We start from the raw sequence: 22,445 nt of genomic DNA, 5'->3' as shown, positions 1-22,445 counted from the left end.
ATTGGGGGCAGGAGGAGAAGGGGACAACAGAGGATGAGATGGCTGGATGGCATCACTGACTCGATGGACGTGAGTCTGGGTGAACTCCGGGAGTTGACTAAGGACAGGGAGGCCTGGTGTGCTGCAATTCATGGGGTCGCAAAGAGTCAGACATGACTGAGCAACTGAACTGAACTGAACTGAACACATGAAAATATCACAATGCATCTAGCTGTCATGTCCCCTTATTTCCCTCCAATATGGGACTATTCCTCAGTCTTTTTTTTTTTTTTCCTAACCTTGACTTTTGAAAAGAATGCTGCCAGTTTTTTTGGAGAATGTCCCTCAGTTTGAGTTTCTTGGATGTTTTCTTACGGATAGGTTGAAGCTATGCATTTTTGACAAAAAGCAATATAGAAATGATGCTGTGCCCTTCTCAGCACTTCATATTTGGGGGACCCAAATTACATGTCTCCTTGCTGGTGATGTTAATTTTGGTCACTGTGGTTATGGTGCTGTCTCTTTGGTTTCTCTGATGATTAATAAATTTTTAAGGACTAGCAGATTATATCCATCTCTTCATTATAAAATATGGAGAACTTTGGACTGGGTTATTCAAGAAAATTGGGGGTCTTGGTTCTGACTCAAAAGGGTCGTCATTACCTGGTTAAAGAGTCTCATGACTATTCATGATTTATTTCTTCCACAGACAGAATGAAATGGAGAATGGTGTTCATTATCAGGGTAATCTAGGAAAGTTATCTCTTCATCTGAGTTTCTGTATTTGACAGGTAAAATTACTCAGATTACTTAGAAATGGATATAAGCATGGAATTTGTTAATACTTATCTGAGAATCAGGAACCTTAAGTTGCTTATAATCCTATCACCAGTCCTTACTTGGTTCAAGCATTATTTCAGATTCTTATTAATGATTAATAAATGAATAAAAGACCTAAGTCTGATGAGGATAACAAGAATTAAAGCAAGACCCTTTCATTAGGATACATACTTTTAAAGATGGAAATTTCAAAAAAAGGCAACTCTGACTTATTATATAATGCATGCAAGTTAAAGACAAGTTCTGTAGATGGTAAAGAGAGGGAATTTACCTTGGCTGGAATGAGAATGGGAAGCAGGACTGAAAAGAAAACCAGGTACAGCAGAGAAGCATAAATCAGCAAAAGTAAAAGTCGCTTTGGGAGAAGAATGTATATTCTACCACATGTGCGTGCCTGAGTGATAGAGCTTAGTTTGGAGTGACTTCTGAATCAGCAAATAGTACTCTATCCAGTTTTAGTTTAAAATTACAAATAAATAATTTAATTGGTCTTATTGGACTGCAAGGAGATCAAACCAGTCAGTCCTAAAGGAAATCAGCCCTGAATATTCACTGGAAGGACTGATGCTGAAGCTGAAGCTCCAATACTTTGGTTACCTGATGCGAAGAGCCAACTCACTGGAAAAGACCCTGATGCTGGGAAAGATTGGAGGCAGGAGGAGATTGGGGTATTATGAAATTTATTATTGATATGGGGGCCTCAAAGTAGTTCAAAATAACCACATGCAGTTTTGTGTTCAGGATTGAATTCTGCTTTTAAGGGCAGGAAATGGTGTCACTGAGAAAAGCTGTCAGGCCTATCTGGTATGGAATAAAAGTAATTATGGTATTAATGATAAAGATTTGGCTTCTGCATCTCTGTTCGGCATTTTGGAAGCATTTGAACAAGCCAAAGCTGAGATGACTTCTGAGGCAGAATGCTGGCAATAAAGATTTGCAAAGGCTCCACGCCTTTTAAAGATTCAGGCTAGACACTGAAAATGTCAGAATATGAACGAATCATTTCTGCTAAGTGCCATTTCAGAAACTTTGAGTCTACCAAAACCAGACCAAGGAAACATCATTAGAAAAACCTCTAGAGATGACTGAAGTGAGACCTTGACTTGTGAATTTTAGCTTCTTTATCTAAACAAGAAGCAGTCATTTAGTCTTAGTTCTTAATTGTGCACTAGGAATAGAGTCAGGTACAGTCCCCAAACATCTGTGTGAAATTAAGAAGCCACTTGATTCCTCTGGACCTCTATTTTGTCATTTGTAAAAGGAAAGTTTCCCTTTGTCTTCTCCAAGAGCTCTTCAGCATTGTCTGTGTTCATTTCATTTGTTTTTACCCTATGATGCTTTTTACACCATGATTCTAGTAAATTCTTAACTCTGAAAACCATTTTGACAGTTAATTTATGAAAAAGTAAACTGAAGGCCATCACTAGGCATTTGTAACCTTTCAGATCAGATCAGTCGCTCAGTCGTGTCCGACTCTTTGCGACCCCATGAATCGCAGCACGCCAGGCCTCCCTGTCCATCACCAACTCCCGGAGTTCACTCAGACTCACGTCCATCGAGTCAGTGATGCCATCCAGCCATCTCATCCTCTGTCGTCCCCTTCTCCTCCTGCCTCCAATCCCTCCCAGCATCAGAGTCTTTTCCAATGAGTCAACTCTTCGTATGAGGTGGCCAAAGTACTGGAGTTTCAGCTTTAGCATCATTCCTTCCAAAGATATCCCAGGGCTGATCTCCTTTAGAATGGACTGGTTGGATCTCCTTGCAGTCCAAGGGACGCTCGCTAATAATTTAAAGAATTTATTAGGAGCATTCACAGCTTATTATGTTTTTTAAAATGAGAGTTTTCTTAAGGGAGCAGAAGGTATGATTTTTTCTCCCTTCTTCCTTGCTGCCTGTAGCCCTAATGCAAATTGATGACTGAATTACTTGTCAGAGACTTTTTAATAAAGTTCACTTACTGCTTGAGGGAGTCTAGTTTCAGAAGGAAAGACATAAACCTTTGATGTTCTTAGGGTTATTGGTTGTGAGATTGCTTTGCTTAGTTTTATTTTTAACTCTAGATACTTTGCTATCTTTATGATTTTTTTTTCTAATTTGATTGGCAGAAGGTCTACCATTTACTTGTTTTTCTTTTCAGCCAGATAACTTAGATTCCAGGAGCCTTTTAAAAGATTCCGAGACTTTGAATTTGATGTCGGACAAGCTCGTCTCCCTGGGCAGTTAAAACTATTCAATTCAATTCTTCCTGGAGGGAGTATTTTCTACATAGTGTGTTTAGAGAGGGAAATAATGAGTAATTTTTAGGGAAAGTATATTGCAAAAAAACCATGAAGTGAAGTATTACTTGTTGCTTGTTGTATAAATTTAGTAATAATATTCACTAAATATTATTTCAAGTGAATATTTGAAACAGTTATATGACTTTGATCTGAAAAGAAACAAAATATAGATATAATTGTTCTTGTTAATAATTTTTCTGCTCTTTTTATCGTTACCATTAATCAGTGCCTTTAACATTGTCTTCTTTTCTAAGATTGTTAAACAAAAAATCCAGCATAGGTAATGACGTGGCTGAATACCATTTTCCTGATATCTCTCATAAAAATTCACAGATACTACCTGTTTGGGGAAAAGGGCTGTGTGTTTTCAGCTTTATACTCCTAGCTCCTTTCACATATTAGACAACCAAGAGATAGGTCAGCTTGGGTATGTTTCTTATTTTGAGTAATTTCCTTATAAGATAGAGAAAGAGAATGACTTATTCAAATGACTACATTTGACATCGGTGGCTATTTACGTAGTCTCGACTTTGCACACCATTCGTGTTGCATTTATGTTAACACTGCCTTCTTGATTGTGCAGTGCAGTGTGTGCAGCTATTTGTGCTATCCCTGAACAAATATCTAGGATATGAACAAGGTAGATCAGCCCTGAATCCACTTGAGAGTTATTTCATTTATTAAGAAGAGTACACTTGTTTTTCCAAAGATTGAATACTTTTTTTCATATAGCTTATTCTTTCCATAAATGTCAAAGCATGGAAATGTCAAATACCAAAATGAAAACTATATATGATACACTTATACATATATTATCCTTGCCAAGATCACAGGAAAATAGAATTTTTATTACAGAAAAATACAGTATATTTATTTAAAAAGGCTTTTATTAGAGAAAAATTTGGGGCCAAATAGGCAAAGGGGAAACTTCACTACTTTGTCATTGAGGTACACAGTTGCTACTGAAATTACCTTTAAGAGAAGTGATTACTGAGCTTATAGAAATCATGATAGTTTTTTGCTATTCCATTTTCTTGAGTTTTAACTTGTTTAAAATTTCTTATAGAATAAAATTCCCTGGTGGCTCAGACAGTAAAGAATCTGCTTGCAATGCAGGAGACCCAGGTTCGAGCCCTGGGTCAGGATGACCCCGTGGAGAAGGAAATGGCAACCCACTCCAGTATTCTTGCCTGGGAAATCCCATGGACAGTGGAACCTGGCAAGCTACAGTCCATGGAGTCACGATGAGTTGGACACAACTGAGCAACTAACAAGCTCATGCCATTTTTCTTTTTAAAATGGTACCTTGACTGGACCCATGCTAAAACTCATATGGTCTGGCTTAGTGGCAATGGTTCTTTTCTTTCATGACTCATAGGTCTGCTGTGGAGTTTGAGTGGTTCAGGCTTGTTTAATCACATTGAAACTTTGGGAGAAATGAGTTTTTAATGCCTAGTGAGTCCTCATGGACCCTGAGAGTCTAACTCCTGATGTCATGGGGCTCAAGAATCTTTGTGAAAAAGTTTGAACCAAGTTCATGATGAATTTTTAATGAAGCCCTGTGTGTGTGTGTGTGGTGAGTCAATACAGTGTCACTCTAACAAAATTTTTGAGGCAGGGTGCTCATGGTTTTGTCAGCTTACATTCAATTTAATAGATGTTCAACAAACTTTTTTTTAAATTCAATAAATTTCCTTAATTCCCAAGGTCCAGGGTTCTGATGGACTTTGCAATGTGCCATATCAATGCTCCTTCTATCTGGAATGTCATCATGAATTACTTTCTTAAGGCTTTGGTTCTTTGGGAATTATCTAAACTCTTGTTAACTTTCTTTTCTTTGCTCTGATTCAGGCTATGAGGCCAGTATCTAAGCCTTTTCAGTGACATGTCTTGTTTCTTGCCCTGTTTTTCATTGAAGACCTACCTGCTCTCTTTCTCAAAGATGTATGGGTAAAAACATTGTCTTATTTTCTAGTCTCTTTAGCTAGTTTAATATATTTGTTATTTCTACCAAGTCTGCATCTTCCATCAGGAGTCTCAAATTGTGATATATATAGTCTTTATTTTCCTTTCTTTCCTAACATTTTTTCACCCTTAGATCTGTAGTATTGAGGGCTGTCTCTTATTCTCAATATTGGTAATTAGTGTTATTACTTTTTAGATTTAGAGTTGATTACATATTATAGGTAGAAACTCCTGTTACTCTGATTCTAGTCATCTCTCCTAATATAGTGCCCACCTTTCCTGATTTTTAAGGCTCTTATATGAAATTTTAGGAATTAGGAATTTATAGTGCTCACAACTTAATTCTTTGTGTTCTTGTAAAGAATTTACATTAATGTAGACAGAAATTGTTGCTTTAGAATACAAGTAAGATTGTTCAGATTTACTAATCTATTTGTTTTACTAGTTTTAGACCTATTTTTTTTAATACAAGGTGGTCTTCTTATTGTTTTTGTTTTCTGTGAACTTTATTCAGAATAATGGCTCCATATAGGTAGAAATTGTTCAAGAAATTGAGATTAAGCAATAGTCCTGACAAGGTTGTAGGAGAAATAAAAGGTCCCCTTATTTATAACTGTTTTAAATTTCCATCTGACTGCCTGGCAGAGTTTCACTGGAAAAAAGTGTTACGTCCCTGTTACATTTAATAGAATCATAATGGCCTGAATATTTTGGTTACATGATAACATTGAAAGAATTATAGGCTTTCAGAAAAAGACATTTTATTCATATACTTATGTTATGAGTTAGAAGCTAATCTATTCTGAAGTTAATTATATTATTGTTCATGTTCCAAGGATCCAAGGCAACCAATACTCAAGCAGAACTGTCCATGCTGATTGGTTTTCTTCTTCAGAAAGGTTCAACCTGTTGGAGGGAGTGTATTAGCACTTGCAGAAATAAGGCTAACGTAGAGATGGTTGGAAAGAAAAAGGAGGGGAGAGACCCCTTTATGTAAATAGATATTAAGTAAAAATCTAAAAATACATTTATTATAACATCACAGTTAAAACATTAGAAGAGCCCATGTATAATTTTTACAGATGTTTATTGCAGTGTAAAGTATGTTGACACTGCTAAATTTGTATCTGGTAAAGCCAGCTTTGTTAATGAATTTGGAGTGAGTAATATAGCTGAAACTCCAATACTTTGGCCACCTGATGTGAAGAGCTGACTCATTTGAAAAGACTGTGATGCTGGGAAAGATTGAAGGCAAGAGGAGAAGGGGACGACAGAGGATGAGATGGCTGGATGGCATCACTGACTCGACGGACGTGAGTCTGAGTAAACTCCGGGAGTTGGTGATGGACAGGGAGGCCTGGTGTGCTGCGATTGATGAGGTTGCCAAGAGTCGGACACGACTGAGCGACTGAACTGAACTGAACTGAATATAGACTTACTCTATGGCTTAAATGTGAGGATTGCTGAAAATCACTTTAAGTTTGAGTCACCTATACATTTAGTGATGTGATGGATGTCAGGATTAATTTTCAATAAATCCATTAATAGTCATGGCACTGATGTGCTAATGCTTGCCATATAGAAACATGCATAAATAAGAAAGGTACCACATTCCTCCAAGTTCTTCTCTGTGTTGATAAAACTATTGGAACTGTGATTAAGATGTACTGTTTCTGTGCATTGAATTTACTTATATAATAGAGTAAAACATGTTCCTATAAAATAAAATTTTAAAAAATGTAGCTAAATGGCAGTTCATCTTACGTAGCTTCCCCTTTATTTAACAAAGTGAATTTTTGTGTCATGTTATAAATCTTACCATGCTAGATGTTTTACGGCAATGAACTAATATTCTTTTTCTCATGAAAATGATGCAATTTAATATCATTCCCTTTGTCAACTATTAGTGAATGTAAATAATAATGGAATGGGTTTTATGTGACAAAAGTGCTAATCTAAGGAATAAAATACTGAAAAGTGTAATAAAAACTGGGATGTAGGAAAGCCATTTCTTAAAAGGCATTTGGTTTGACACAATTTTGAAATGGATCAAACATTTCTAAAGACTATTAAACCAACAATGTTTCAATGTTGGTTATTTTAAATTGTCAGCATACATTATCTTCCCTAGTGGCTCAGATGGTAAAGCATCTGCCTGCAATGTGGAGACCTGGATTCAGTCCCTATGACGGGAAGGTCCCCTGGAGAAGGGTACGGCTACCCACTCCAGTATTCTGGCCTGGAGAATTCCATGAACTGTAGCAAAGAAATCCATGGGGGTTGCAAAGAGTCAGACACAACTGAGCGACTTCACTTCACTTCACTACACACATGGGCTTCCCTGATAGCTTAGTGGGTAGAGAATCTGCCTGCAATGCAGAGACACAAGAGGAGTGAGGTCGATCCCTGGGTTAGGAAGTTCCCCTGTAGAAGGAAATGGCAACTTACTCCAGTTTTCTTGCCTGAAAAATCCCATGGACAGAGGAGCCTGGCGGGTTACAGTCCAAAGTGTTGCAAAGAGTCAGATGCTAGTGAGCGTACACCCACAGCACAGCACAGCACATGCATGCATACATCATCCATTCTCTTTAAAGTGTATTGAGTATTTACCATACGCCAGGAATTGGACCCAGGTTTTACTATGCAATTTTTCATGTATTCCTGACAGAAACTCTATGAGGCAGTGTTAATATCCCCAAGGATAGGAAACCCAAGAATTAAATAGAATAAAAACATAGTCAGTGTCCGTAACTGGTAAATGATACAGTTGGAATTCGCACCCAGGTCTGTCTGAGTCCAAAACTTGCATTCTTAATTTCTGATCTCTTCTGCTACAGTATACCTCATATCCTTGGTTCAGAAAGATGCATGTTAAATGAAGTAGATTTTGACACATTAGTCATCTATATTTTATTGTGGGAGTATTCTCATATTTTTAAGGTCACCAAAATAGAGTATATTGTAATTTTCTATCTTGATGGAAGGAGGACTTTAAGAACGTAGATTCTTGAGAACATAGAGTTTGATGCAAAATGGGTTTTTTGTTTTGTTTTGTTTTGTTTTAAACCAAGAGGCTTATAGAGGAAAGTGTAGAGAGTTGTATTGGGAGCTGGGCATCTGAATCTCTCGCTTATTATAGAATTGTGCTGATGAGTACATTACAATGCACTATCGTGCATATAGAAGAAAAAAAGGAGAGAGATTGATTTTCAGATATATCTGAGGCAAGAGGGCACTAGAAATAATTGCATCATTTGGCACATGGTAGTATACTTGTTTCTGCTTGGTTTTGGCAAAACTTGAAAAATTAGAAAGTCACTATAAGGAAGACAGAGTAGCTACTGGCATGCTAGTTGCCAAGGCTTAACACTTATTGGAAAATTTTGAAATATGAGATGAAATCAAATCTTGAGTAATGATATTTGTATTATGACATTTATCTTACTGAAAATATAAACCTTTAAATTATTATCCTGAAGTTCTGCAACTGAGCAACTGGAAACTTTCATAGTTCCACAAGTTTGGGAAGTGTACCCTAAACTAAATGTTAATCTACATACATTAAATGTTCTGTCATTTCACATTTACATGTTATTTATTTTTTTCTTTCTTTAAAAGCATTGTGAGGTGAAAGGACAGCATACGATCATGAGGTGCAAATGTCACTTTATGGATATGAGACATTCGAATATGATAGCAGTTGGCCTTGATAAATTCAGACTGACATATCCAATTAACTTTTTCTTGACAGTCTTGTTATGGTAACAGAAACATTTCTGTTAAAAAAAAACACAGGAGTAGAATCTGGATACTAGATTTCTACTAGCTCTTCCAAGTTTGCAACTTTAGTTAACAAGTTAATCCTTATGACTGAATTTTCTCAGATGTGTTGTGGGGTTACGTAATGCTTGCCCTATTTTCCATACAGAAAAAGAGAAAATGAAAAAAATTGTTGTGAAAGTGGTTTTTAATGTTAAAAATGATCATATAATGTATGATATTGTTGCTTTGCCAGACTCCCTTACTCTGATGATTCTGGAAAACATCTGAGTCCTTAGATTTGTTTTATATTGTTAAGTAACATCTCTACTTGCATATTTTTTTTTTTTTTGTATTGGAACATTAACTTTTTTTTTTTTTAATTTTATTTTATTTTTAAACTTTACATAACTGTATTAGTTTTGCCAAATATCAAAATGAATCCGCCACAGGTATACATGTGTTCCCCATCCTGAACCCTCCTCCCTCCTTCCTCCCCATACCATCCCTCTGGGTCGTCCCAGTGCACCAGCCCCAAGCATCCAGTATCATGCATCGAACCTCTACTTGCATATTTTTAATTTGCAATATATAGTCATTAGAGGACAAAATTAATTAAAAAGAGAAACATAAAATCAATCAAGTACCACCACAGAGGTCACCAACACATTCTCTTTTTAAAGAAACCTTTACTTTTATATGTTCTTGTCCTGTTTTTATCAATGTAGGCATTCAGAAGCATTTAATACTTAATCATTTGCAATAGTTACCAAGCAGATGAATATTTATCAAATTGTGCTTGCTTATTAATATTGTGATGAATAATCCTCTGATAATGTAGAACATAAATGGGCCTAGAAGGCTTTGGCATTTCTGATATACAAATATGTATATCCTTCCTGTATCTCTTTATTTGCACACTATTTAGTACATTTCAGACATAACTTACATGTTCTCACATGAGAGAGACAGAGAAACTGCTTTCATACATTAGTACTCAAGAAAATGAATAGTCCCTCTACCACTGCAGTTTAACAAGATTTTATTTCTTTTATACAGTATTATCCTGATATGTTTCTTGGGTCAGGTCTACACACTGAGGCCTATTTAATCAATCAGGCACATCCGGCATATTGTAGGGTTCTTTGGAGTTTCTCAAGGACCTATGGAAAAGTTTCAGGCAGAATGCCAAGGGAAATTGACCCCAAAATATAAAAAGAGGAAAAAAATTATATCATCACCTATTTAATTAAATGTATATAAATGTGACACTAAGTCAACTTCATTAAATTGGTAAATTTGGTTCATAGAAATTTATTTATTTATTTTTGGTTCATAGAAATTTAATGTGGGCTTCCCGGGTGGTGCAGTGGTAAAGAATCTGCCTGCCAGTGCCGAAGACCACGGTTCAATCCCTGGTTGGGAAGATCCCCGGGAGGAGGAAATGGCAACCCACTCCAGTATTCTTGCCTGGAGAATTCCTTGGACAGAGGAGCCTGGCGGGCTACAATCCATGGGGTCATAAATGACTGAGCACGCATGCACGCACGCACATAGAAAATAAGACTTAATATCCCGTCAGCGCTTTGGGGCTTCCCTGGTGGCTCAGATGGTGAAGAGTCTACCTGCAAACCCTGGGTTGGGAATCCTCTGGAGAAGGGCATGGTTACCCACTCCAGTATTCTTGCCTGAAGAATCTCATGGACAGGGGAGCCTGGAGGGTTGCAAAGAGTCAGATATGACTGAGAGACTTACATTCACTCATAGGTTGTTATAGTTGTTTTCCCAGAGCCCACAGCTCAAACCCACAGTTAAGGGTATGTTCTGTGTGTCCCATTTTGGAGAAGGAAATGGCAACTGACTCTAGTATTCTTGCCTGGAAAATTCCATGGACAGAGGAGCCTGGCAGGCTATAGTCATTGGGATTGTAGAGTCGTCCACCGCTGAGCAACTGAGCAATATGTAGATATCTTGAAAATATACAGCTGTATACTCAACTTTTAATACAACCCTTATTCTTGGTAGAAGCTATATTTCCATACACTCAAGGTACTTTGAGGCCAAATTTTGATATTTAATCTTATTGCTTCCCTTACCATATTGGCACGTAGTAGGTACATAATAAATATATACTAACATCTTTTGTTATTGGAAAGCTACACTCCTTTCTATAAATTGTACCTTAAAGTCTATTCTTGGGATAATAAAAGAAATATTTCTCTGGTCCCATTTAGTATGGAGGAAGAATCATTCTCCTTTATGTATATCTTTGCATGTCTCTTCCAAAATTTCTGACTCAAAGAATTAATTTTATTACATTAAATGAGGTGGATTTCAGTGCTACAATGAGATAGGACTTTAACACATTGGATGTTTAGGAGACTCGTTTGAACAAAGCTCTTTTTAAAGCAAGATGGATACTTTACTGATATCACCATCATAAAGTAAAATTTGAACACTTAGCAAATGAGGCTATGCCATTATTCTCATTGTTGTAAGACCAACATTTGCTTTGGGAAAAAATGGATCTTTTTATGCAGCTGGGTAGTTTGACAGCTACTAGATATTGTGTGTTATATAAGACCTGACATCTATGGATGGGATCTATTATCTGTATTTTCTTGACATGACTATTGGTCTTATGGCTGTTCATCCATTAGTTATCATCTGTCATATGTGAACAGGCCCTCTCTTCATAAAAGTTGATTTGTAGCATGCTTGCAATTTGCTTTGCTGTGCTGTGTGACCCTGTCACACCTACTCGCAGCTCTTGTTTCAGACACAAGTTAATACATGTTTCTGCTCCTTTTTGAAGCAACCAAAGTCAATGTTTTCTACTATATTATTTTTTTCTAATTGGCAGAAAGAAAGAAAACCCCATTACATTTCATGCTTGTCCAACTCTGTGGAAAAGCAGTAATCTCTCGTTTGTTCTGAAACACCTGCTGGTAGATTTAATGAGTGTATTAAAAATGAAGCTGCCTTGATATTAAAAAACTTTAACATGTATGATTATAATCTATTATTTGCTTATTCACTTTGCCATAGGTTTTTGGTTTCTGTTCTTATTATTTTATTTATTTATGATTGCCATGCTATAAATTTAATACTTTACTAATATGTCAACATAATAATACATAGGAAAGTGTGCCCTGATATATTTGGACTAATTGGTTTTGGTTTTTGTTTTGCAGCTGGGACAACGTATATCTTTAGCAAAGGTGGTGGACAAATCACGTATAAGTGGCCTCCTAATGACCGGCCAAGCACACGAGCAGACAGACTGGCCATAGGCTTTAGTACTGTTCAGAAAGAAGCTGTATTGGTGCGAGTGGACAGTTCTTCTGGCCTGGGTGACTACCTAGAGCTGCACATAGTAAGTACTTCTAAAATAAAGATTCTGCTTTTAGCTTTTACTGCTAGCTTCTTGTAAATAACATATAACTCTGCTCTTTGGACATTTCCCTCTCCCTGCCCCACCATAGTATCTAGTGCTTTATTACAGAAAGCATAAATAAGGCCTTAAAGCTGTTACTGTTTTTAAAAATGTTTTGACTATTGTTTTTTCAAGTGTGAATTCCTCTCAATTTTCTGTCCACAAAGAATTACTCTTTGTGTATTTTTAGTGACTTTAGGCAGTTTTGCTAAATTTGTAGAAATATGATAGTCCAGTACATATTATTCCATCTGGCTGGAAGCATGAGGTTGTAATTCTGGTAACATCAACAGATTTGGATCCAGCGTCCTTATTTCTTTTCTCACTTGAGAAAAGAATTGTCTAAAGTTACATGCAATGGACGGGGGAAGTGAATCAGCAAAGGTATTTGGAGATACAAAAGAAAAAGGCAGAAAGATTACGTCTATGCCATCTTATACTCCTTTTGATATGTACACATCAAGAAAATACAATGGACTCTTGCCATTTATATCCTGGGACCAGACATTTTCTCTAAGTCCTAAACCTCACACAAAAATTTAATTAGCTCTTAGTGAATATCAAATAATAGTTCATGAATGAAAAACTTTTCTATTTAAGTTTTAAAGTTGTCATAACTGACTATAACTTGGGGACTCTTCCTTATATCTCTGCATTCAGAGAGTTACTAATTTGTTTGGTTTCAATTCTTTATCTTCTTATGTCCTCACAATATTTTCAAAGACCCATGCGGTCTTTTATCAATAAGAGATAGTCATATTTTATTGATGTATCAAAATAACACCCATAGTAAGTTATCATATATTCAAAAACCCTGGAGGGTTCTTATCATCATAGTTGTAAATAAACTATCTTCTAGAAGATGTAGAAGCATATAAACCTCTTTATCCCCCTTTCTGTTCTTGAGGTTTAATTTATCTCTTCTGCCTTATGTGATCACATAAGTTTATTTTGTTTTGCTTTTATTTATCCTGCAAGTTCTTCTGTTACCTGCACCAGTGTCTCAGAAGATCTTTGATTAGGTCAACATGTTCTTTCAGTCCTGCCTTTAGGGTTTCATCCTAAAATGATTAGGAAAACCACCAAACACCAAAATACATTATCACAGATTTGCAGGGTCTTAATTTTCAAAGTGCTATTTATTTATTAACCTTCGTGTTCTGCTATACTTCTAGAATTTCCAAAAAGCTGAATAGGGTTTACAACTGACCACAAAAGCTGAATTCATTGCTAATATTGGGGAAAAAAAAAGAAAACAAAGTAAAACAAAAAACCCCTCTCAACACAATGGTTATTGAATCATCGTAGATTTTCAATTCAAAATAAAGTTGTCAAAATGAGAATCCTTGAAAAATGATTTTAGCTGCCTTTCTGCAAATATCTAACAATCAGTATCGAAGGCATGTGGGTTTTTATGGCATCATAAATAAGTGATCAGCTGAGATAACTAATGCAGTAAGGAATCTTCCTATTTAGAGTCATCTCAACTTTCCAAATGCATTTTCTCCATTCTGATTTAAGAGACTTGCTACTTCGAAAATAAATAAAAAAGAAAACAAGAGGTTTTCCTCCTGAAATAACTTACATATTGATCCATAACCAGTTACACATTTACCCTGAGAAAAGTTTCTACACTGATCACTCTCACGTCATAAGGGGTTTTGTTATTGAATTACTCAAATCACTGTTTTATGGTCAGAGGGTTTTAGTCTACAACAATGTGTATTGCTTTCCAATTTTGATCAACTGTGGCCTTAGAGTCCCTTTATATGTAAAAGCCTGACTTTTAGGTGTGCATGCCCGCTCAGAACCTTTCTACACTTCTTTATTGGCCATAGATTTCTGATAGATGTCCTGTGAGGTCTTCTTTCATTCTGAATCTCTTCTCTTGGTCTTGCCTGACTGTTCGCTTTGGATACAGGTCTTTGTTTCTAACACCCTTCTTCTTGGATTTGCTATGTTTAAACCCTTTCTTAATCCTAGCCTGTCCTTGACTAGGAAATTGAAAATGGATGTTAGTTCCCTGGGATTAGCAAACACCGTTGGTAATCAGCCCTACTCACTCCTTTATCAACAACTAGGACCCTGTCTTAGTCCAGATCTGGCCAACTAAAACTTTCTATTTCCCCCTCCTTTTCTCTTGTTCCCTACAAACAATGATCAGCCATTAGTGACTCAGCAAGTTGCTTACATGGAAATAAGTTACCTTTTTTCGAAGTTTCCAACATACAAATAAAATTAAGCCTGTGGTTTTCTTTTCACTTCTGAAGTTTACTTTTAACCCTTTCCCATAATATTGGGTACATGGAAGAGGAAGAGAAAGAGGAGAGAAAGAGGAAGAGAAAGAAAGAGAAAAAAAAAATATATATATATATATATTTTTTTTAAGAAGGAAAAAGAGAGAGAGTAAAAGAGAGGGATGGAAGACAGGAACAGGAGGGAAAATTAAGTGGGAAAGAATCAAAGTTGATGCCCATGGCTGATAGAAGCAGAAGTATTCTTAATGATGGTACTTAAATTGGGGAATATTCAAGGAATATTTTATCAAATGGTTTACATGCCTTTGGTTTTATCCTGATTTTTACCAAATCATTTCTTGTGCTTCTTTCAGAATTGAAGTATAAAATGAAAACAGTAATTGCAGAAAAATTATTACCATAGTTTGATTTTAGTTTATAAATATGACTGACTTAAAAATTAACCTGATGATATCACAGATATGTTTAATCTATAAAAGTTAGAAATGTTGGTTATCCATTAACTTCTGAGAAAGTGTCTATAAACCTTCAAGGTGAGCCATGTATAAACTATGGACTTATCTTATTTAAAAATCACTATATATACCCTTAATTATTGAAATTAACCAAGAAGCAGGAAAGTTAATTGCATGTATTAAAAGGTGCTCCAGTCTTGCTGAATTGTGTAATGTTACTTCAGATAGATAACTTTTAAAATCTGATTGAAATATAATTTCAATGAAGTTGTGAGTATCTGACATTATTATCCTATTCTTTTCAAATGATCATGTTTGATCTTAAAAATATCACCATATTTAAATTTTGATTAACTATACTCTTAAAAATATAATAAATTAGAATAAAATAATTTTTTACTCAGGTGACCAGTTTTTACAGATGGATTTTTTGCCATATTAGTATTAATTCTACCACTGTTAACCTCAAAGCCATATGATATTGCTATTGAAATGTATAGGGTTTTAGGAGGGGATGAGAGGAAGAGAAAGACAAGAAGTAAGGGGCTACTAATTAACATAGTGCCAAGAATACAAATGTTATCTTGTATTCAGAAATGTTTTCTGAAATAATAAAAAATGAATTATATGTTGAAAATAGTGTAGCTTAAGTTAAATATAGACTCCTCAATATTCAGTCATCAAAATTTTCAGTTAAGTCATAGATGCAGCTCAGTTTCTACATAACTGAAGAAGTGTATCTAATCTCTTGTTTACAATGTATAAAAAGTATAGCACCTGATGCATATCAGCTGTTTAATTGAAAAGTTACACATTTTTATTGATGTTGTTTTATGAATATTCCAGCTAATAATTGACCATGGGAGTTGAATTAAGTCTGTGGTGCGAGTTTTTGGTGAATGAGTGATACTCTCTCCTAAGTAGTTACCTCATTTTTTGTAATTCACTTTTATCATGAATTGTTCTCCAGTCATTTTGTATCTGTCCATTATCTTCAAATAAAGATAAGTTTTCTGATGCCATAGAACAAAATTTATAATAATGATGACTAATAAGAAAAAATAACGTAATGTAGAAATGCGACTTTTTGTCATTCATGTAAGTACATACTAGAAGTCTGTGCAGAAATATTTTCTGAGCAACTTATAGGCTCCAGCCTATGTTGAAGACTCTGTGGATTCAAAAATAATTGAGCTCACCACTTACTACTTATCTCAATAAACATTAGTTAGATGAAGGAAAAGCCCACTGGGACCCTGGTTACCAGGTAGCTTGTATTCTTTATAGTAAACACACTTTGTCCTAGAGTGACTAGTGTTTCTTGGTTATTTCTCCATCTTGGTAGAGCTCCATTTCTTCCCTTTATCTACAATCATATTTATAAGAATGTGGCTAAATGATAGGTTGTTAAGGTAAAGAATATGAAAAAAGAAACTTATGAACTGTAAAGTGTTCTGTTTTACAGATTTAAATTAATATTGATTATTTAATCAGTATTGAACATGATAATTTCTTACAGGCAATAAGCAAAAACATAAATTCATTTTTTTCATTATTTATGAGATATACCTACAAATTTTACCAATGTTGTCACTCTAGAGGAAGTATCTCTCATCTATCAGTCTGGCAATGTTAACTGGAGATCACTTAACCCTTCTGACTTAGAAGAATGCGCTGCAAATGTGTGTTCCCCAACTGACATGAATATTAACATGTGTATTAGTTCTGATCAGAGGAAATTGTGGAGGGTGGAGGAGAGGATGAGTGAAGAGTGTTCTTTGAAATTCTTTCATCTTAGGAGCATGAAAGAGCATTGCAAATTTGATTAGTGAATTGTTGTATATATTTGCCTTAAGTGTTTCTTCTTTGTACCTTCCTGGACCGGAAGCCTTATGTTTGAATCCAAGCTCTTAATTGATTTTGATATAGAAATACACCTTTTGATCAGTGATTTTAGTGTTAACTAGAAGCATAGTGTATTTATAGTAGATATCACACCCTAAAATAACTTATCAATATCGTCGACATAACCAATCTTTCTCATCATTCTCTGCTGCTTTACATTTTATACTAGTTACCTTGTTTTAAAAAGAGTTTCTAATTTAATCTTTGTAAAATCAGTACATATACAGGGGTACACACCTATATCAACAAAATAAAACCCAATTATTTCCTCACAGGCTTTTCTAGAATTTAAAGTGTTTCATCTGAAATATTCTTTTTAACCAACAGATTCCCCTATTTTAAGAGTTTCACTTTCTCATGTAATATTTAAATTAAAACCTGTAAATCATACACAGTAGATATTATATTTGTTTTAGCTATCCTGGCTCTTAGCTTCCCTTGTAGCTTAGTTGGTAAAGAATTTGCCTGCAATACAGGAGACCCTGGTTCAATTTCTGGGTCAGGAAGATCCCTTGGAGAAGGAAATGGCAACCCACTGCAGCATTCTTGCTGGGGAATATCCCATGGCCAAAGGAGCCTGGTCGGCTACAGTCCATGGGGTCACAAGAGTCAGACACAGCCTAGTGACTGAACCACCCCTACAGGTGTTAATTCAGAAAGCACTCCCGAGGGAACTTGCTTTGGCAAACCTCCATCTCAAAGTCCGCTTCCTAGAAAACTAACCGGTACATTTTGTCAAGAAGTCCTCGTTTTGGGCTTCCCAGGTGGCGCTAGTGGTAAAGAACCTGCCTGCCAATGCAGGAGACAAAAGAGACACGGGTTTGAACCCTGGGTCAGGAAGATCCCCTGGAGGAGGGCGTGGCAGTCCATTCCAGTATTCTTACCTGAGGAATCCCATGGACAGAGGAGCATGATGGGCTATAGTCCATAGGGTTGCACAGAGTTGGACACAACTGAAGCGACTTAGCACATCCTGGTTCTTACAGGAATTAGAGAACATGTGGCCTATTTGACTATTTGTTGTAAAAGTCTTGCCCAAGCTTCTCAGGTTGAGAAGGATGAACATTATCTTTGAAGAAAGTGAGAGAAATCATGGTCATATTTTTATTGACTTAAGTGCTGTACAGATATCTTGAAACAAGATATCTTGTTTGGGATATGGATGGTGTCATGTAGATTAATACAAACTCCTTCCTTCATCCTTTCACCATGGAAGTTAGTTCAGTATCTCATTTTCTAATTTATTGGTTGAAACATTTCAGCATCACTAAATCTCTCTGAATTTGGTTCTCAATTTCTAGAATTAGCTCCTTCTCTGAAATTCTGTTGCTGTGAAATGTAATAAAGAGAACCAAGACATTTCTAGCTGCCCCTCCTTATTTCATATACTTATCACTTAGGTGCTTAAGCAACTGCCACACCTTTTCAACTATTCTCCTGTCTCTATTCTGAATACTTTCCAATCCAGTTTATATACTTACATCAGGTTAATTTGCTAAAATGCTTTTTCAATTATTCCTCTCTTCTTCCTCTTGGGAAACACATTGATGCTTCCCAATTACATACAGGTAAAGTCACACTCTGTGTCTCACATTTAGCGTCCTGAAAATTCTGATCTTAGTTTCCCTTTGCATGTCCATATTTCCAAAATTCTTTTCTTTCCACTTCAGGGAAATTTATTAATCCACTCTTTAGAAAATTATTGTCCTATTGTCGTTTTTGAATCAACCCAGAACTTTCTTCTCAACCTCTGTCTAACTTCTGCTCAGTCATCATCTTCTCTATTCAAATATTGTGTGTTTTCACAGTTGGGTCTGGGAGCTTATAATCCCCTGAGCTAACAGAAAGAAGTCCAGAGCTCAGGAATCTCTTTGGAAGAGCTGAGAAACAATGGTCAGGGCATTACCTAGGTAGAGAAAATCTTGGACATAGATTTTCCTCCATTGTATGATCACTACACTTCTTGACTTATTGATTTATGTTGGACCCCGAGCTATTTTACAGAATGGCCTTAAATCCATTCTAGGTTAGCCAGTGATGAGTTGCCTTAGCAACTTCTTTTCTTATGGCTAGATGCCAAAATAAGAAGCTTTTTGAATTTTTTTTCTCGCTACTGATCACACTTCAGTTTTTTTCAAAAGCTTGCATTGTTTCACAGGACATGGTTCAATGTCTGGTAAGGGAAATAAGATCCCATATACTTCTGCATGATGAGGCCAAAAAAAAAAAGAGAAAAAGAAATACTTTCTCTGACTTACTTCACTCAGTATGACAATCTGAGGTCTATCCATGTTGCTGCAAAGGGCATTTATTTTGTTCTTTTTGTGGCTGAGAATTATTCCACTGTATATATGTACCACATCTTTATCCATTCCTCTGTTGATGGACATTTAGGTTGCTTTCATGTCTTGACTATTGTAAATAGTGCTGCAGTGTACATTGGGATGCATGTATCTTTTTGAATTATGGTTTTCTCCAGATATTTGCCCAGGAGTACAGTTGCTGGATTGTATGGTAACTCTTTTTAATTTTTTGAGGAACCTTCATACTGTTCTCCATAGTGGCTGTACCAGTTTGCATTCCCACCAATAATGTAATATCACATATGTGGAATCTTAAAAAAATGGCTACAGATGAACTTACCTATAAAACAGATACAGACTTACAGATGTAGAAAATAAACCTGTGGAAGGTGAGGGGAGGGATAAATTGGAAGATTAGGATTGACGTATACACTCTACTACATGAAATAGATAACTAATAAGGACCTACCATATAGGACAGGGAACTCTACTCAATACTCTGTAATGGCCTATATGGGGAAAGAATCTAAAAAAATGAGTGAATATATATATATATATATATAAAAATAATAGATTCACTTTGCTATACACCTGAAATTAACATGACATTGTAAATACTCCCCCAAATTTTGTTAAAAGCTTAATTAGGAATTTCTTTTTTAAAAAAATTCCTTTGGCTCATTCAACACATCATTACTGATCACCTATAATGCAGTTCATAATGTATTAGCTACCTATTTCTATGTAAAAAATTCCCCTACAATTTAGCAGCTTAACAGCAAATGTTTATAATCTTATAGAGGCTCAGAAATCTAGGAGCAGCTGAGCTAGGTTATTAAGAGATTCCCAGGAACAGACATGGTTAATATCTCCCATGCATATCTGATATGTTCATTCTTATGATCAAGTTAGGGTCTACATGGTTTAGAAAGAAATGGTGAGCAACAGTGAAAGCATCCACTAGCTTTAAGTTTAAGGATGCTGGCTTTTGCAGAAGTCTAAACACAGTATAGATTGATGGAAGAAGAGTAATGAAGACATTGCTTGAGGGTTGAGAACTAGTTTGGGGAATGCATACCGAATAAGGAATCATTTGTATACTCTTTTTATTGCACCAAAAAAAAAAGAAAAGAAAACACTGAAAGGCATAAATAAAATGCATGATAATAGTAGTTAAAAAATGAAAACAGCATAAGGAATATGTCAGCCAAAGAACAGGAAATGAGATGAAAGTGACAATATGGCATTGGAGTTTGTTTAAAGGTGATGATGGACCACTTCAGACATAGGCAGTTTGTTTCAACAAAGGAAGGAAATGACCTAGGTAAATATACTCAGGGACACTCAAGTTAATAGTAAGCGTAAATAATCCACATTTTAAATCAGTAGCAAAGAACTAGAGACAATTCTTACTGGGCCTGAGAAAATCCTTCTGATGAAAACGTAACCATTTTCAGAGCTGTGAAATGCAAAGGTGTTACATTTAAACACTTACTTTAGGAGATAGTGCATGAGATTTGGGGATCCTTAGGTTACAAGACGGGGCTTCCCTGATAGCTCAGCCAGAAAAGAATCCACCTGCAATACAGGAGACCTGGGTTCGATTCCTGGGTCAAGAAGATCCCTGGGAGAAGGGATAGGCTACCCATTCCAGTGTTCTTTGGCTTCCCTGGTCATTCAGATGGTAAACAATTTGACTGCATTGCAGGAGACATGGGTTCAGTCCCTGGGTTGGGAAGATCCCCTGGAGAAGGGCATGGCCACCCACTCCAGTATTCTTGCCTAGACAATCCTCATGGACAGAAGAGCCTGGCAGGCCCCATGGGGTCACAAAGAGTCAAACACAACTGAATAACTAAGCGTGGCATGGGTTACAAGACAGAGGAGGCTTTTTAACCTCTCTGTTTACAAAGCACTGCCCTGGAAGAACATATTTCTTAGACTCCTGAGGGGATGTTTTCATGGCCGGGTTCTCCCATCAGGAGAAATACTTCCTCCTGAGCCTACTTCTTAGGGCCTTCCTGCCCCCAAAAGAGTGGACATACAAGACTGACAGACCAAAAAATTCTAGTGAAAGATTAAAATTTAATTGATCATGAAGGGCTTTTTGGTCTCTGAAAAAAAAAAAAAAAAAGTTAATGTTCCTGGAATTCTGCTCTGCATTATAGCTAGCAAATGTAGACTGCTTATTCTCAGAGTTACGTCCCGCATCTGGGCTTACCCTGTCATCACCAAACTAGCATTTCAAAAGACTAACTCAGCATCTCCACCTGGATGTCTCATAGGTAGACACCTCATTAAAAACTGAATTCATCTTCCAACTACATGCCCATCTACACAATTACAGATGAAAACTTTGACATCTTTCCTGTGCTTGCTTTTATGATGTAATCTGTTTCTCAGTAAATTCCAGAAATGTCTATCAGTACTGTCCAATAGAAATATAAAGTGGGTCAGATATGTAATTTTAAGTTTGTAAGTAGTCACAAAAAGAGAGGGGGAAAAAAAAACTCAGATGAAATTAACTTTGAATGTATTTTATTTAACTAAGCATATCCAAAGTATTATCATTTCAGCATATGCTCAAATAAATTTTACTATATTTTACATTACTGTTTCACACTGTTTATGATATCGAATATATATTTTGTAATTCATTCCTGTCAATTCAGAATCTAAATTTGCATCAGAGATATTGTATATTTCATAAAATATCCAGTTGGAAATGTAGATTTGCATTGTCTGAATTACTGTAGACATACCTAAACTTCTTCCATGATTGAATGAACTCTCAATTTTAAATTTATATCTAACTTAATTATAATTAAATACATTTTCAAATTCAGTTCCTCAGTTCCATTAGCCACATTTCAAATGCTTAACAGAGCTTTAGAATTTATCTGCTTTTCTTTGACTCCCCTTATTATTGCCTTAAGTGAATGTCCTCTTTTTCAACTGTTGGAACAGATTTCTAACTCATCTCACTGCTCACAAGGATTCCCTTTCTCATGCATCTCTACACTGCCACCAGAACAATTTGTGTAAAGCAAAAAGTTGGTTATTTCAACCTCTTGGTTATTTCAACATTCTAAATGTTTGATGGCAGTAGGTCTCTCAACCTCTTTTGGTTCAAAACAATCTGACTGATAATATTCAGCCACCTCTATCAGTAATGGTGTTCACTTAGAAGCATAAAAGCTTCTGAGTGAACAGAAGCAGGGAGAGCATGACACGGGGCCTCTCAACCCATCCTCCCCTTCTCTCTC

At 36.0% G+C, this 22,445-nt stretch overlaps 1 protein-coding gene across 2 annotated transcripts in view; it reads left to right on the top strand.

The window, feature by feature from the left end:
- Positions 1-22,445, top strand: part of NRXN1 (neurexin 1) — a 756,469-nt gene that overhangs the window by 383,034 nt on the left and 350,990 nt on the right. For both annotated transcript variants that reach the window (XM_055540064.1, XM_055540063.1), the window contains one exon: positions 12,017-12,198. In XM_055540064.1, the coding sequence (XP_055396039.1) occupies positions 12,017-12,198 (182 nt within the window). The remainder of the gene's footprint in view (positions 1-12,016; positions 12,199-22,445) is intronic.

The sequence above is a fragment of the Bubalus kerabau genome, chromosome 11 (assembly GCF_029407905.1).
Source record: "Bubalus kerabau isolate K-KA32 ecotype Philippines breed swamp buffalo chromosome 11, PCC_UOA_SB_1v2, whole genome shotgun sequence".
Classification (NCBI taxonomy): domain Eukaryota; kingdom Metazoa; phylum Chordata; class Mammalia; order Artiodactyla; family Bovidae; genus Bubalus; species Bubalus kerabau.
This window is presented reverse-complemented; position numbering and strand designations above follow the sequence as displayed.